The sequence below is a fragment of the Microcebus murinus genome, chromosome 2 (assembly GCF_040939455.1).
Source record: "Microcebus murinus isolate Inina chromosome 2, M.murinus_Inina_mat1.0, whole genome shotgun sequence".
Taxonomy (NCBI): Eukaryota; Metazoa; Chordata; class Mammalia; order Primates; family Cheirogaleidae; genus Microcebus; species Microcebus murinus.
Genome location: NC_134105.1, coordinates 98,419,196 through 98,436,573, shown reverse-complemented (window position 1 = coordinate 98,436,573; position 17,378 = coordinate 98,419,196). Strand labels below are relative to the sequence as shown.

Here is a 17,378-nt window from a genome sequence, read left to right as displayed (position 1 = left end):
ACTAAGTCAGGATCCCCTTTATGACGGCTCCCTAATCTTATGAGGAGAAGGAACGTAGAATGATTTAACTAATTTTTCTGTTTTGGTTAACATAAGAGAACTTTGATCTAAAAAGATGCCTGCCCTATTCTTCCCCCTCCCCAAAGTAAGCTCCATAGGTTAGACTGGGGGTGAGGGGGTGAATCTTTGGGCTCTATCAGTGAATAAAACAAATACCTATAATAGTTTCTGGCACGTTAGACACTCAATGAGATTTTATTCATTCTTTGTTCAAATATTTAAGAGTTTGATGTTACTGTATTTTGCCTCATGATGAGCTGCTTCTGTTAGTTGATTTATTCAAGTAGCACTATCAGATGCATTTGTACATGTAATGAGTCACTTTGATTTTCCACATTTTGAAGAGAGAGACTCTAACATGGAACATTTGCAAGTGTATCACTGAAAGGTCTGAAGTTAGTTGAACTGAGTAACTAACTAGGTTCTGTGCTAGTGCTATTTTCATTTAGAAAGGAAAGCGATGTGGTCTTGTGGTTAGTAAGACAGATGATAACCAAGGGCCCCAAATCTAATTTTAGCCAGGCTGCTGAAGAGTGTGACTTGAGGCGGAGCACACCCTGTGCTCGCCTTCCATTGCTTATTTCCTATTCACTGCCTAAACAAATGTTTTGGATACTTGTGAGCAGCAATTTAACTGCTGATCCAGGATCACACCCTACCCAAATCTACCCTTCTAACCCTCTCAACTGAAATCCACAGCCAGCTAAGCTATTTTTTCCATTAAAAAAAAAAAAATCAATCTTGTTTCCTGTTCTATGCCTCTTCTGAATTGAAGACCATTACTTTCTTCACATGGATGATCTTTGAGTAAAGATAGAAGTATTTAAAGATGGTGATCAGTAAAGGGTTGGAATTAACATTTGTTACAATGTGACTATAAAATAGCTGCTACCTTCCCCTCAATTATTATGTGTAATGATTGATCTCTTATAGTGATAAAAAGTATTGTATTAGGATTCTCCAGAGACAGAATCAATAGGTTATATATGAATATGAGAGATCAGGGGAGATGGCTTACATGACCGTGGAGGCTGAGAAGTTCTATGCCTGCTGCATGTGACCTGGAGACCCTGGGATATCTCCAGGGTGGCTCCGTCCAAGTCTGAAGGCCTCACAACCAGAGAAGCTGATGGTGTAACCCACAGTCTGAGGCCACAGAAGGCCTGAGAACCTAGAAGGTTGCTGGTATAAGTCCTGGAGTCTGAAGGCCAGGGAGCTTAGGGTTCTGATGTCCAAGGATAGGAAGAGTGTATCCCAGCTCCAGCAGATAGACACACTTGTCTTTTCTGTTTTTGTTCTCTCCAGGCCCCCAGCTGATTGGATGGTGCTTGTCCACATTGAGGATAGATCTTCCCCACTTGGTGTGCACACACTTTAATGCTCTTCTCTGGAAACACCCTCACAGAAACACCCCAAAATAATACTTTACCAGGTTTTTAGGTTTTCCTTAATCTAGTCAAGTTGACACCTAAAATTAATCATCAAGTGTCTAGTGTTTTACTTTCTCTAATGTGCTTAAAGAGCTTTGAAGTCCATCTTACTGAAGGGGAAAGGCCAGAAGAACCTACTTTTATATGAGACACTCGGATGTGTTATTTGCCAATGGGGGGATTATGAATGGGTTATTTAGAGACTTGCACACTATCATGGAATCAGAAGAAACTAACAATTCTGCTGGATATCTTTCTGGATCCTTGTACAGCATTCTATAGTGGTTTTATGCATTTGTGTGATGTTTATACATATTGTTCCATCACCAAGCTCAATCTTTTATACCTTTCCTGGTTGGTATAATAGAGAAATTTTACAGCTTACAATAGATATATCTGGAAGAATAGAACATGTATGAGATCTTACAAATTAAACCAGCACACTTTATTAAGTGCAATTACTCATACTTAATTTTAAGTCAAATATTTTTTCCTTTATTTTCAAAAGGCTCGTTTTTCTCCATTTCTTTACTATCAAAGTCAAGAACTGCCTAATGGCTCTGTCAAAGAGGATCCGGCTCCTAGTCCTGCTTCTCTGGAGGTCTCAAGTCCAGATATTACAGAAGAAGTAGATCATAAGCCTAAACTCTGCAGGCTGGTTAAAGGTGAAAATGGCTATGGCTTTCACTTAAATGCCATTCGGGGTCTGCCAGGCCCATTCGTCAAAGAGGTATGGTAATTAGGTTCCAGAAGCCCAAGGAACACAGCTACAATTAGGATAGCCTCAGCTTCTCTCACCCATTGATGGCTTAGTTAAAAAGGTTACATTGAAGGTCTCACTTGGGTTCACATAAATGCTGTCATGGTTGCATACCCTTTGTTAGCTACTACTACATCATAAACTTAACATCTGTTAACATTTTGCTTCCCAAACATCTGTTCTACCTAATTGTCTCTCTAGACACTTTCAAATCAGTGATTGACATGACTGTAGTTAACAGTCATGCCTTGGGCATAATGCCCCTACCATGTAGGGCTGATGGTTAGAAGACTATCACTATAGCTCTCAAGCTGGGAGTGAAGGAGGGAGACCTGTGAAAACTAATGCCATCAGCCCAGAAGACATACAATATAATATTGGACTGTTACTTTTAATGCTACTCATTTGAGTATGGAAGTTGTAGCTTTCATAAGTAGAAAAATAGAGTATCTTTCTCAACTTTACCTCAGGGAGAAATAACATAGTAAGAATTCTCAAACACTTCATCTATACTCTGAAGGATGGCTTATCTAACACGCCCATATGTGTTTGGAATTGATAACTCCGAACCTCTATTCACAGGTGCAGAAGGGTGGACCTGCTGACTCGGCTGGGCTGGAGGATGAGGATATCATCATCGAAGTGAATGGGGTGAATGTGCTGGAGGAACCCTATGAGGCTGTGGTGGACAGAATCCAGAGCAGTGGGAAGAATGTCACACTTCTAGTCTGTGGAAAGAAGGCCTACGATTATTTCCAAGCTAAGAAAATCCCAATTGTTTCCTCCATGGCTGATCCACTGGATGCCACTCCAGATTCCAAAGAAGGAACACCAGTGGAGTCAGAGCATGACTTGCATGTGGCAAAAGATCGAGTGAGTGGTGATACATTTCTTTTAGTGACCTAACCTGCCAGAGTACGGTATAGTCACTAATAAACACACTTCATGTCCATGTTTACCACAGACTTCTTATTTAAAAACAAAACCAAAAAAACAGATAATGACCCTGTAAGGATAACCAACAAATCAAGTTACTGTAGAAGACAGGAAGCAGTAAAATAAGGAAAACAGATTTTTTTCTTTCAAGCATGCAGTTGACAGCAATTGTCTAGAGTGGATAAATTAAGAAGTGAAAGTACGAAGTTTAACAAAATTATCAGGGGAACCACCAGAAGAACCTGAATCAGACTATTTATGTACAAATTCTAGTTCTGTCATTTGCCTTGGGCAAATGGATTTATTAGCTCTGTTCCTCAGTTTCCTCACCTATTAAATGGGAATAACTTGTAGGACTGTTAGCAGGATGATAATAACTAAGTACTTTGAACATTGCCTGCCTCACAGTGAGCATGTAAGTGAATGGTGATGGTTAGGGGAAGTATTGTTTTTAAATTGTCAGGTATTCCAGCTTTACTAGGAAAGATTAAGTATTCTATAAATAAATTCCTTGGTGAGTCTGTTTTATATTTGTCTTTTTTTTTTTTTTTTTTTTTTTTTTTTTTGAGACAAAGTCTCACTTTGTTGCCCAGGCTAGAGTGAATGCCGTGGCGTCACCCTAGCTCACAGCAACCTGGGCTCAAGTGATCCTGCTGCCTCACCCTCCCTAGTAGCTGGGACTACAGGCATGCACCACCATGCCCAGCTAATTTTTTCTATATATATTGGCCAATTAATTTCTATTTATAGTAGAGCCAGGGGTCCTGCTCTTGCTCAGGTTGGTTTTGAACTCCTGAACTCAAACGATCTGCCCGCCTCGGCCTCCCAGAGAGCTAGGATTACAGGCGTGAGCCACTGCGCCTGGCCTGTCTAACTTCTTTATGTAGATGAATTTGAGGTCCAAAAGTAAACTGACTTAAGTTCATACAGGAAATTTACGGCAAAGCCAGGACTCTAACGTTTAATTTGATATTCTTTCCATTAACTTAATTCTGATTGGTGATATATAATTTCTCTATAGGAAGTCAACTATAGTACTATGCTAGTCTTATTAACTTCTTAATGTAAGTATATATATTTTTATGTGCCAGCCAGGATGTTGGAAACAAAGCCAGGTATAGAATTCAGGTCACCTGGCTTCAGTGATTTTACTCTTTGACTTAAATCATGCAACTCTAGAATTGATCATCCCTTGTTTTCTTTTGCACAGGCCCACAGTACAGCTTCACATTCTTCTTCCAATTCTGAAGATACAGAGATGTGATGAGAACAAATAATGGCTTTGGCTGATAGCTGTTCCTGGATATTTAAACAAGGGGCCACCTGTTTACTGTCTCTATTAGAGGAATAACGCCTTTGGAAACGATTTATCACATGTGATTGTCTTCTGTTATTTCTTAGGGGTGGGTGGTTATTGCAGATAGCTTATTTATGGTCAACTTAGAAGAGCTAAGGCAGGAGCCAGATTCATTTCTTGTGATCTCTTCCAAGGTTCAACTTAACTACGTTTCTCATATGATGAGGCTCCTTGAGACCAAAGATGATTTGTAAATCTGTGTATGTGAGAGCTGCTAATTAAAGTATCTGAGCAGATGAGACTACTACAAATATGCTTTTGTAACCATGTTGGGGTTGCTAGAATAAATACCATTAAAAACATCCTTTGAGTATGCTTATGACTTCTGTTGGCTGGTGTATAACCTTAAAAGTGCATTTGTTTTGGATAAACATTTTATACTTTAACCTTCATTTGCCTCTAGAAACCCAAAACACACTAAAATACAGAGTAAGACCTTAGTAATAAAAGAAGACTTCCAGGTAATACAGTTTAGAATTTTCTTAAATTGCATTCCTGAGCATTCTACAAATTTGCCAATATCTTCCTTCTACAGATGAAGTTATTGAGTCCCAGGATAAGAAAGTGACTTATTCCACTTAAGTTATTCATTGTCTTACCCCATGGCATGAAGGGCAGAATGTAAAGAAAAAGGTAGAAGGAAAAATATGGAGATATCATTACTGAATTGAATGTAGGGTATTCACTCAAGTTAAAAGGAAATTTAAAAAAATGGTAGAATCTATTTCAGTTGCATACCATCCCTTTCCCAGAAAACATAAGCTCTTGGTTATTTTAATAGGGCAGGGGCTAGGGGGAGGGATGCTGACTCATGTTAGCATAAGCATAATAGCAAGCTATGCCTGATAAAATGAACGCAAGACCAACATGTTACAATCTTTGATTTTTTTTTTTTTTTATGACACTCAAGGGAAAGCCATGACCACCTCCGTGTGAACCCTGACTTAAAAAAAGCCTATGTGTTTGGCCCAGCTGTCACAGACATCTCTTGCCCAGAGTTCCAGTGTATTTTCTCCCCTAGTTTCTTGGCTCTTTTCACTCCTTCCCTCTCCACGAGCTATACCAGCCGTAAATCCACACAGGATGTTTTCTGCTGAGTATTGCCTTGGATTCTGAGTTCTCCCTTTCAATGTTCTTAGCTGATGCTCCTCATGATCACAGTATCATCTGAGGAAGAAGGAGTATGCTGGAGGTAAAATATGCTACCACAGCATTTTGTTTCAAAAATATTAGGCCTTGGTCCCCTCCTTCTCCCCCATTCTTACATCCAAATTCTGACACCACTGGTCTCTAACAGTCCATATAACTGGGATGAATTCAAGGTGCCATATGCTTCTCTGGTGCCTGTTTGTGAGCCAAATAGAGGAAAAGTATGCTGGAGAGAGCGCTGACCAGGAAGATCACATCAAACCAACGGTGATAGAAGTTGAACTGCAGTTCCCCAAGGACTTCAGTGATGATGGTGCGGTATTCTAGAGGCATACTCATTCGTATCAGCAGCACAGAGGAGACAAAGTACATGCCCTATAAGTCAAATCAACCCAGAAGTTACTCTGAATGTAGTGAGCAGCAGGTAAAAAATTGTTAAAATATTTAAAAGTATAAAACATTTCTGGTATTTTCCAGCTGTAAACATAAAGCTAGTACATTAAACTTACCATTATCTGTGCTAATAGCAGGACAATGACATTGGAGGACTTACTGCTGGAGATGGCATAAAAGAACTGGCAAGAAAAGAGAGATGAATTGATGTAGTACTGCGAGACTCCTGTGTCATGACAAATAAGTAACATGGTTAACAAGTCTCTTCTATGCCATAATCCTCTGTAGAACAATTCATATGATTAAGGCTATGAAGAAGAGACTTAAAATAGACTACTGAAATAGTTTTCCCTCAGAGGTAGTTGGTGTTATATAACATATAAAAGGAGTCCTATTCTGTCAAACTTCAGAAACTGATGTATTTGACTTATTATAATCATTATAAAACACTAAATCAGATTATTCTAGGCCATTCTAAGCATTTAATTGTTACTAGGCTCCTGAGCTCTTTCCCAAATTGTCCCTTGACAATTGACCCCTTCTTGTCCCAAACTCTTCTTTCATTCAAATAGCTCCTGGATTTTGAAATCTCTCTTCTAGAGCAAGTACTCACTTTCTACCTCCATGAAGTCTTTCTATGTTGATCAGAAAACAGCTAAATATAGTAGGACCTCCCTTAATGTCTACAGGTTCTTAGAAACCAAGACTTTAAGTGAAATAATGTATTAAAAAACCAAATTTTTTCTCATCAATGTTATAATGAAAGCTGTATGTCACTTGGCTTAAAGTAGCAGTTTCTAAGAACCTACTGATGACATTGAGGACTTCTGTTCCTCTACTTCCATATTTTCTTTACAAATGACTCAATTCTTCTAATCTCAAATATCTTTTATTACAAATATCTGTTGATTACCTACTATGTGCCAGTTTCGTGACATATCAGTGAATAAAACAGACCCTTATCTAATCCTATTACCTTTGGTGAATGTGTTCATCTATGAAATAAATACATCATCAATTTATTAGTTTAACTTTTTAAAAGTTCTGTTGTATGTCTTTTAAATACTTGGGACTGTTAAGATCTCAGGAGGCAGAACTCTTAGGTAAAATTATCTCATGGTATGGTACCACATTGTTATTAAACAAATGATAAACAGTACTTTTTGACACTGTGATGTAACATACCTTGGTAAGAGTTATTAGCAATCCTCTGATGGATGTGACAATGATTATTCCAACAAGAATGAAGGAAATGTGTTGGGACCAAAACTTCACCTGCCACCATAAAAGGAAGAAAAAAATAACTGTTAAGTCTCTGTTCAGAGAAGGCCAAGATGTATTCTGATCATTTATGTGATTATGTGAGGGAACTTCATTAGGCCTTGATTTTTTTTTTTTTTTAAATGAAGGAAAGCAAGTAAGTGGAAAATAAAACACATATAGGAAGACTACAGTGTATATCTTAATTAACAGACTTAAATCTTAACACAAGGAAGCGAGTATAGAGAAGTGATAAAAATAACACTAATCAGAAAAAACACAGCTATTGAATAGCTCTTATGGTGATAAGTGAAAAGCAAGAATTAATAAAATAGACATTCTCAGCTAAATTCTAGGAAATAGCTGAACTTCATTTAAATCACAAGATACTTTTTTCTCCTCCTGCATTGTTCCATAGTGAGCAGCAGTTTGGGGAACCTCATGCTCAATTCAGTTCTGCAAAGTATCTGAGGGGGAGCTGCTATATAACATCTAAAAGTTTGTTATTTAGAATTACAAAATATGGAGTATATAGGTGAACTATAGAAGGAATAGATACACAGCAATTAAGGAGCCTCAGCACAGAAAAGAGCATTTCTAAAAATTCAGCCCAGTAAAAAATTTAAATGAGGAAAACCCAAATGCAACAATAACAAAGGATACTTAGACAATACTTGAGGATACATGCTCCTTCACATGCAGAGAGGATACACTACTGACACAGCATCAAGGAACATGTACTTTGAGCGTTTTCTCAAGGACTGGAGCTCAATTTGCTCTGGTTTATTTTCATTTTACCCAGCTGCCCTTGAGATTGGAGGCACACCTGGCTGAAATGGATGGCTGGGGAAGCATGCAGTCTGTGTCTAGGTTGACAGCACAGTGAAATGGTCTATGCTGGGACTAAGAATGTGACATTGGTCTTACTACTAAAGTGCTATTCAGCCAGAATCATCGCCCATAATATATCTGGAAAATATACTAGTTTATCAATATAGACATGAAATTAAATTGGGACAAGGGTGTGTTTGACAGTAGTATTATGAAACAGGTAGAAAGATAATTAAAAAATAACTTTGTTCTAAGCTGACAGTTACCATCTTTAGCCTAAGGTCTATATTTATTAATTAAGATCACTTCTTATAGCAGAAGTCATTTCAGCTCTAACACAGAACAATAATTAGTAGTTAATTTTCTATCAGTGGAACCAAAAGTGAGTTGTATGTCTAAAGAGCTCATCATGTGTCACTGAGAGAAGTACCTGAATACTTTGGTGGGGAGAAATTGGTAAAGTGGTAGCTGGCTACAGAGAAGCAGAGGAGCAACTGTAGAAATAACCAGCATCCATGACAATAATGAGCACCAGTTGTTACTTATGGCTTCATGATAAGAGATTTTTGGCCTGTTACAAATTTGCCATGTGACTATGTCAAAATATACAGAGGAGAATGGGAAGAACAAAAGAAGAAGTACCTACATATGGGAATTAGAATCTTAAGTGTAAGTTACAGCAGATAAACCAGAAAGAAACATAATAAATCAGGATCTTAATATAACTCTTACATCAAATTGGATTCCCAGATAATTCACAGTGATCTCAATGCCTCTTGTGACAGGATCAGTTTTCCCAACTCGATCAAAAACAATATTGATGGTTGCCTGCAAAGACACAGACCTTTATGTTAAAGCATCTTAATAATCACTTTTTCAAAGAGTGATTCAAAATAATGAACAAGGCACTACAATATATCTGACAGGTCAATGTTCCTAAAAATGCAATTCTACTCTCAATCCAAATCACATAGGAAATTTATTTTGACTACTCACATACAGTGAAACAAAAGTCCCTATCTACCCCATTTTTCTTTTCTGTAACTAGTCAAGAGGAATAAAACTATGGTATATATACATAGTTTATCAGAAGCCAGAACGGTTAACATTCTGGTAGATGAAGTCAGAGTAAGAGAATCAAGGGATTCCAGGGTTATTCTTTGTGGTTATTTTCTGAAAGCTCTAAGAACAAAGACTAACAACCAAAAAGGAGTTATAGATAATAAGCCAACAAAGGAGATCAAATGAAATCATGAAAAATACCCAATTAATCTCAAAGGTGGCAGTTTATAGAAAGGAAAAGGGAAAAAAATAACAGATGGGACAAATGAAAAAAAAAATAGGAACATGGTAGCTTAAAACCCACTCATATCAATAATCATATTAAATGTAAATGGTTGAAATCATGGGTCAGCAAACTCTGCCACTCTAGTGTGACAGCAGCTACAGATAATACATAAATGAATGGGTGTGGCTATGTTCTAGTACAACTTTATTTACAAAAGCAGGCAGTGGTTGGGTTTGGACTGTGGGCTATAGAGACTGTCAGACTGAATAAAAAAGCAAGATCCAACTATATATTGCTTACAAGAAACCCACTTTAAATATAAAGACACAAATAGGTTAAAAGTAAAATGATGGAAAAAGATATTATGCTAACACTAATCAAAAGAAAGCTAAATGTCTATATTAATGTCACTCAAAGTAGATTTCATAGCAAAAAGTATTGCCAAGTATTAAAAGGATCATTTCACCAAGGGATATTTTTGAATATTTAGAATGATTCTAAACATATATGTACTTAATAACAGAACTTCAAATTACATGAAGCAAAAACTGATAGAAATAAAAAAAGAAATAGATCTACAATAGTTAGATCTTCTCTCTCAATAATTGATAAAATAAGTAGCCAGAAAATTAGTAAGTATAGAGAAAATTTTAATTAACACTACCAGTCAACTAGACCTAATTGATGTTTACAAAACATTCCTGCCAATAAGAGCAGAATACGCATTCTGCTCAAGTACATATAGAACATTTACTATGCTGAGCTAAATTGACCATATTCTAGGACAGAAAACAAGTCTTGATAAATTTTAAGATTCATATCATATACAGTATGTTCTTACACTACATGAAATTAAATTAGAAATCAATTAGAGAATGATATTTGTAAGATTCCCAAATATTTTTTTTTTTTTTTTTTGAGACAGAGTCTCGCTTTGTTGCCCAGGCTAGAGTGAGTGCCATGGCGTCAGCCTAGCTCACAGCAACCTCAATCTCCGGGGCTCAAGCAATCCTACTGCCTCAGCCTCCCGAGTAGCTGGGACTACAGGCATGTGCCACCATGCCCGGCTAATTTTTTATATATATCAGTTGGCCAATTAATTTCTTTCTATTTATAGTAGAGACGGGGTCTCGCTCTTGCTCAGGCTGGTTTTGAACTCCTGACCTTGAGCAATCCGCCCGCCTCGGCCTCCCAGAGAGCTAGGATTACAGGCGTGAGCCACCGCGCCCGGCCTATTCCCAAATATTTTATAACACACTTCTAAATAACCCCTGAGTCAAAGAAATCAAAAGGAAAATTATAAAGTATTTTAAACTAAATGAAAAATATAATTCATCTAAATTTGTGAGATGCAGTTAATATAGTATATAGCAAGAAATTTACAGCACTAAAAACCTATATGAGAAAAGAAGGTTTCCAATCAATGATCTTAAATTCCACCTAAAGAAATTAGAAAAAGACCCAAAATAAGCAGAAGAAAGAAAATAATAAAGATCGGAGCAGACATAAATGAAATAGAAAGCAGAAAAACAAGAGAGAAAATTAACCCAAAAGCTGATTTTTTGAAAAGTTCAATAAAATCAATAAACCTCTACTAGACTGATAAGGAAAAAAAGAGAGAAGACACAAGTTACCAATATCGGTGGCTCAGGCCTATAATCCTAGCACTCTGGGAGGCTGAGGCGGGAGGATCGCTCAAGGTCAGGAGTTCAAGACCAGCCTGAGCAAGAGCGAGACCATGTCTCTACTGAAAAATCTAGAAAGAAATTAATTGGCCAACTAAAAATATATAGGAAAAATTAGCCAGGCACAGTGGCACATTCCTCTAGTCCCAGCTACTAGGGAGGCTGAGGCAAAAGGATCGCTTGAGACCAGGAGTTTCAGGTTGCTGTGGGCTAGGCTGACGCCATGGCACTCTAGCCCAGGTAACAGGGTGAGACTCGGTCTCAAAAAACAAAAAACAATAAAAAGAATGAGAGATACCACTTCACACCTTCAAGGATGGCTACAATCAAAAAGGCAGATAATAACAAGTATGGCTGAAGATGTGAAGAAACTGGAACTCTCATAAACTGCTGGCAGAAATGTAAACTGGTGCTGCCATTTTAGAAAACAGTCTGGCAGTTCTTCAAAAGGATAAACATGCAGTTAGCATATAACACAGCAAATCTACCCCTAGGTATGTAAGGGAAATGAAAATATATGTGCACATAAAAACTTATACACGAATGTTCACAATAGTATTAATAATGACCAAAAAGTGGAAACAACCCAAATGTCCATCAACTAAGAATGAATAAAAACAAATGTGATATATACATAAGATGGAATATTATTCAGTCATAAAAGTAATGAAGTATTGATAAATGTAATAACAGATGAACCTTAAAAACATTATGCTAAATCAAAGAAGACAATCACAAAAGAATATAAATCATATAGTTCCATTTACATGCAATGTCCAGAACAGGGAAATCTATAGAGATAGAAAGTAGATTAGTGGTTGCCAGGGGCTGGGGAGTGAGAACTGGAGGGAAATGGGGAGTGCCTACTAATGAATATGCGATTTCTTTTTGGCTTGCTAAAAATGTTCAAAATTTGATTGTGGTGAGAATTGCACAACTCTGTGAATACACTAAACTGCTGAACTGTATACTAAATGAGTAAATTCTATGTGAATCACATCCCAATAAAGCTGTTATATGAAAAAAGGAACAAGAGAGGTGACTTTTCTACCACTTCCATTAATATTATAAGGATAAGGAAATATTATGAGTAACTTTATGCCAATAAATTTGACAACTTCAATAAAAATGGACAGGTTCCTTGAGAGACCCAAACTGCAAGAGTTCACTCAAGAAGAAATAGATAACCTGAATAAACCCTATATCTTTAAAGAAACTGAATTTGTAGTTAAAAAAAAATCTTCCTGCAAAGAATACTTCAGAAAACCACAATCTGATATCCTCATAAATATACACAGAAAAAGTCTTAAGAAAATGTTAGCATATTGAATCCAACAAAATATAAAAAGGATAATTCACCATAACTAAAGTTCATTCTAGGAGGAATACAAAGTTGGTTTAATATTTTAAAAATTAATGAATATAATCCACTATAATAGCTCACTAAAAAAGAAAAACCATATGAGCATCTCAACAGATGCAGAAAAAGCATCTGACAAAACCCAATACCTCTCATGATTAACAATACTCAATAAACTATGATTAGAATGGAACTTCCTCAACCTGATAAACGGCATCTAGGAAAAGACAGGAGCTAACATCATACTGAATGGTGAAAGACTGGATGGTTTCTCCCTAAGATGGGGACTAAGGGTAGGAATGACTAATCTTACCACTTCTATTCAACTTTGTACTGAAGGTTCTGGTCAGTGCAGTAAGACTGGAGGAAGAGAAGGAGGAGGGGAGAAAAAGGAGGAGGGGAAGAGAAGGAAGAGAAGGGGAAAGGAACAATTTAATTAAAAAATTGGGGATGGGTGTGATGGCTCACACCTGTAATTCTAGCACTCTGGGAGGCCGAGGTGGGAGGATTGCTTGAGGTCAGAAGTTTGAGAACAGCCTGAGCAAGAGAGAGACCGTATCTCTACCAAAAAAAAAAAAAAAAAAAAAAAAAAAAAAAAAAAAAAAAAAAAAGAAATTAGCTGGATAACTAAAAATATATATAGAAAAAATTAGCCAGGCATAGGGGCGCATGCCTGTGGGCCCAGCTACTTGGGAGGCTGAGGCAGGAGGATTGCTTGAGCCCAGGAGTTTGAGGTTGCTGTGAGCTAGGCTGATGCCACAGCACTCTAGCTTGGGCAACAGATGAGACTCTGTCTCAAAAAAAAAAATTTGGCAAAAGATTTTAGTAGATACTTCACCAAAGAGGATATATTGGTGGCAAATAAACATATGAAAAGATACTCAACATCATTAGACATTAGGGAAATATAAATTAAAACTACAATTAAATACCGCCTCATATCTATTAGAATGTCTGAAATGAGTAAGACTCACCATATGAAGTGTTGGTGAGGATATGGAACAACTGAAACTCATACACTGCAAGTGGGAACGTAAATGGTACGATCTCTTTAGAAAAGAGTTCAGCTGTTTCTTTAAAAGTTAAACATATACCTGCCATATGATTCAGACATTCCACTCCTAAGTACTTATCCAAGAGAAAAGTGAGCATATGTCCATACATAGACTTGTACACACATGTTCACAGCAGCTTTATTTATAATACTCCAAACTGGAAACAACCTAATATCTATCAGCAGGTAAATGTATTATTTAAACCAGGTGTTCTCAAACTACAGCCCACGGGCCACATGTGGGTGTTTTTGCCCGTTTGTTTTTTACTTCAAAATAAGATATGTGCAGTATGCATAGGAATTTGTTCATAGTTTTTTTTTTAACTATAGTCTGGCCCTCCAATGGTCTGAGGGACAGTGAACTGGCCCCTGTTTAAAAAGTTTAAGGACTCCTGATTTAAACAAATTGTGGTATATCTAAATAATGGCTACTATTCAGCAATAAAAAGGAATAAACTACTGATACACACAATAACACGGACAAAACTTAAAATAATCATGCTGAGTAAAATAAGCCAGATAGAAAAAGGATACATACTGCAGGATTCCATTTGCATAAAATTCTAGAAAATACAAACTAATATATAATGACTGAAAGCAGATTGGTAGTTGCCTGAGGATGGGGCTGTAGAGGGGCATTATGAAGGGTCACGAGGAAACTTTTGGAGATGATGGATAGGCATGTTCTCTGTCTTGACTGTGGTGATGGTTGTTGCACAGGTATATACATATGTCAACTCTTACCAAACTGTACACTTAAAATATGTGCAGTTTATTGTATGTCAGTTATACACCAATAACTTTTGTTAAAAAATGATACCTCTCCTAACAGCTGCATCTCAGGAAAAAACCTTTTAGTAGTTTAGCTAACTGAAAGCACTATCTTCATCTATCCACTCCCACTGAATAAATCAAGATTTTAAAATGTTACCTGAATGGTACTGACATCAATTTATTATAACATTAGGTCCATTAAATCCAAAATCCCTTATTCATCTACACTGATCAAAATTAACTAACAAGCTGACAAAGCTCCTCTTTGTGCAAACACAGCCCTAGTAGAAAAGTCATCAAACTAGAAAGTCAAATCAGCCTTTTCTATAATCACACTGAAATCTATTAATACCTACAGATGAGTCAGAAGACAAATACTGTATATAAAGTGCATATAAAGAAAAAAATATTAAGGGAAGCCAAAAAGAATAAGAGCTATAAGCACAGAAGATGAATTTATCTATGGAAATACATTTTATAATTTACTTTGGACTTAATTTTCCAAATATATACATTATTAAAAAGGACAAGTAGCTTCTGTTCTGAGCTGAAGGTAGGAGTTGAGGTTATACACATATATACCCAAGGGTAATATAGAAAGCAGAGTATAAAATAAGAAATTTTCACATTCAATTCATATGTTTCATAAACTAAGGCCTTATTAATAATTTCTGACAGAAGAAAAATGCAACCTACCTTTTCTAGGTTATCTAAAAAGGAGAGGGGAAAAAGAATGAGGCTCAAAGATGCGAAAGATCACACTCTCTGTTGCCTCAATCAAATTTGGAATTTAGTTCAATGTATCAATCAAATCTACTCTTATCTCCCCGTTATTACCAGGGAAAAACACCTAAAAAATACCTGACAATTAAAAATAATATACCTTCACTTCCAAGTGAGAGTTTAGATGGTCAAAAAAGAAAAATAAATAAATAAATAAATAAAAAAGGCCGGGCGCTATGGCTCACGCCTGTAATCCTAGCTCTTGGGAGGCCGAGGCGGGCGGATTGCTCAAGGTCAGGAGTTCAAAACCAGCCTGAGCAAGAGCGAGACCCCGTCTCTACTATAAATAGAAAGAAATTAATTGGCCAACTGATATATATATAAAAAATTAGCTGGGCATGGTGGCGCATGCCTGTAGTCCCAGCTACTCGGGAGGCTGAGGCAGGAGGATCACTTGAGCCCAGGAGTTTGAGGTTGCTGTGAGCTAGGCTGACGCCACGGCACTCACTCTAGCCTGGACAACAAAGTGAGACTCTGTCTCAAAAAAAAAAAAAATAAATAAAAAATAAATAAATAAATAAATAAAAAAGAAAAAAACTAAGGAAAAAAACCCCCCAAACAAACAAAAAAATAATATACTTACCATGAAAATTTTCCAAACACAGTAAATGGAGAAAAAGTAACCCAGAAAATTAAAATATTTCCCCTTGAAAGTTTTGGAGTATTCTATTCTTTCCTGGGGGAAAATAAACACAAAACATGGTTCATCTCAGCAAAATATAAATTTATATTCAATACAAGTATTCCTCTATGAATTATTGTTCAGGCTGAGTCAAAAAACCACACATGGTAATAATATTAAACTATTATTACAGTAGTAGTGGCCAATATTCACTGAATGCTTACTTTAAGCCAGAAACTAGGATAAATATCTTACATGAATTATCTACTTTGACTTTCATAATAACTCCTATGAGAAATGATCTATTATCTTAATTTTACAGATGAGAAAATTGACGTTTAGAGAGGTTAAATAACTTGCCCAGGTCACACAGCTGGTGAGTAGGATTGGGTCTGTTTCCTAAGCCTATGTTAACCTTTATCCTCTATGACCACCCCTGTGAAGTAGGCTCAGGTCTTCCTGTTTCCAAGTCTATGTTAACTTCTATGCTATATGGCTACTTCTTGTAGTTAGGATACTTACTGATTTGGATCCTTTAAAATAGGGCTAGACCAGGGCATACAGGTGTCTACTGCTCTCATATAGTAACACTAACTTGTAAGGGAATAAAAAGGAATCAGAGGAGCTACCATCTTTATCCCAGGTCAGTAGGAATTGGTGTTTGCCACCTTCCTAGGTGTTGAAAAGCCTATTCTGACTATCCCATCAATTTCTATTATTGAGAATGTTCTATTAAGGATTTTGCTAGAGATAGGAGCAATTTCATGAAGAGAGCAGACCCTTCATCCCTAATATTTCGTGGCTGATATTGAAGCTGTGAGGTGTCTCTTGCTTTGCCATAAAGAACACTGAAAAGCCATTTACTCTTGTTCTCTCTTTAATCACATTGGTAAAAACCACACTTTAGTTTCCTTACTCTGTACCTTGGTAGCATAGAGATCAGCTGTTTCCAGGAAAAGCTGCCTGCTTAGTTCTTCCAAAGCATCCACTTCCTGTTGAATAAGAGTAAGATCTGGCAGAAAATGGGCATTAAGGTTTGAATCACATAGAAACATAAAGAAATGGCAATGAAGAAAGCACATGTTTCTGGATTTTCCTACAGTGGATCCCAGGAACTGCCTGTATTTTCAGTTTTCAGTTTCATAGCTAGCAGTGCAACTTCAGAGCAATTTTCCCAACCTCTGACATAGATGTGTAAAAGCTTCGCTATCAAGAACATCACCATCAAACATCAATCACTGTTTCTCCCAAGTGGCTCAAACAGATGGTGTCATTTGTTTGTTTTTTGTTTTATTTATCTAGTTATATTAAGTTAAATGTAATCTTCAAGATCATAAATGGTTACATAATAATAAAATCTCTACTAAGGCATGGCTTTCTCCTACATTATCTGAATAAATACAATGTTAGAAAAGGGAACTAATATTTACTGAGTTCTAATGTAGGCTGGGATTTATAGACATTACCTTCTTTAGTTCTTTACAGACATTATCTTTTTTTACTCTTACAACATTCCCATGAGATAGGTGTTATTATCCATTTTGCAGATAAGGAAAGTGAAGCTCAGAGAGATAACTTGCTCAAAGTCACACAGCCAATAGGTGTGGATGCAAAGTCAGACCGGCCTTACTCCAAG

General features: G+C 36.8%; 2 protein-coding genes across 4 annotated transcripts in view; one reads left to right on the top strand and one right to left on the bottom strand.

Moving 5' to 3' along the window:
- Positions 1–4,847, top strand: part of PDZK1 (PDZ domain containing 1) — a 31,353-nt gene extending 26,506 nt beyond the window's left edge. For both annotated transcript variants that reach the window (XM_076000048.1, XM_012761911.3), the window contains 3 exons: positions 1,999–2,220; positions 2,833–3,123; positions 4,397–4,847. In XM_076000048.1, coding sequence (XP_075856163.1) covers positions 1,999–2,220; positions 2,833–3,123; positions 4,397–4,450 — 567 coding nt within the window. In that variant the 3' untranslated portion in view covers positions 4,451–4,847. The remainder of the gene's footprint in view (positions 1–1,998; positions 2,221–2,832; positions 3,124–4,396) is intronic.
- A 658-nt stretch (positions 4,848–5,505) lies between these two features.
- The window catches only part of LOC105869816 (Golgi pH regulator), a 44,888-nt gene continuing 33,015 nt past the window's right edge, over positions 5,506–17,378 (bottom strand). For both annotated transcript variants that reach the window (XM_076000049.1, XM_012761912.2), the window contains exons 9-14: positions 16,666–16,754; positions 15,704–15,796; positions 8,909–9,004; positions 7,271–7,360; positions 6,202–6,267; positions 5,506–6,067 (exon numbers count right to left, since the gene is read on the bottom strand). In XM_076000049.1, coding sequence (XP_075856164.1) covers positions 5,861–6,067; positions 6,202–6,267; positions 7,271–7,360; positions 8,909–9,004; positions 15,704–15,796; positions 16,666–16,754 — 641 coding nt within the window. In that variant the 3' untranslated portion in view covers positions 5,506–5,860. The remainder of the gene's footprint in view (positions 6,068–6,201; positions 6,268–7,270; positions 7,361–8,908; positions 9,005–15,703; positions 15,797–16,665; positions 16,755–17,378) is intronic.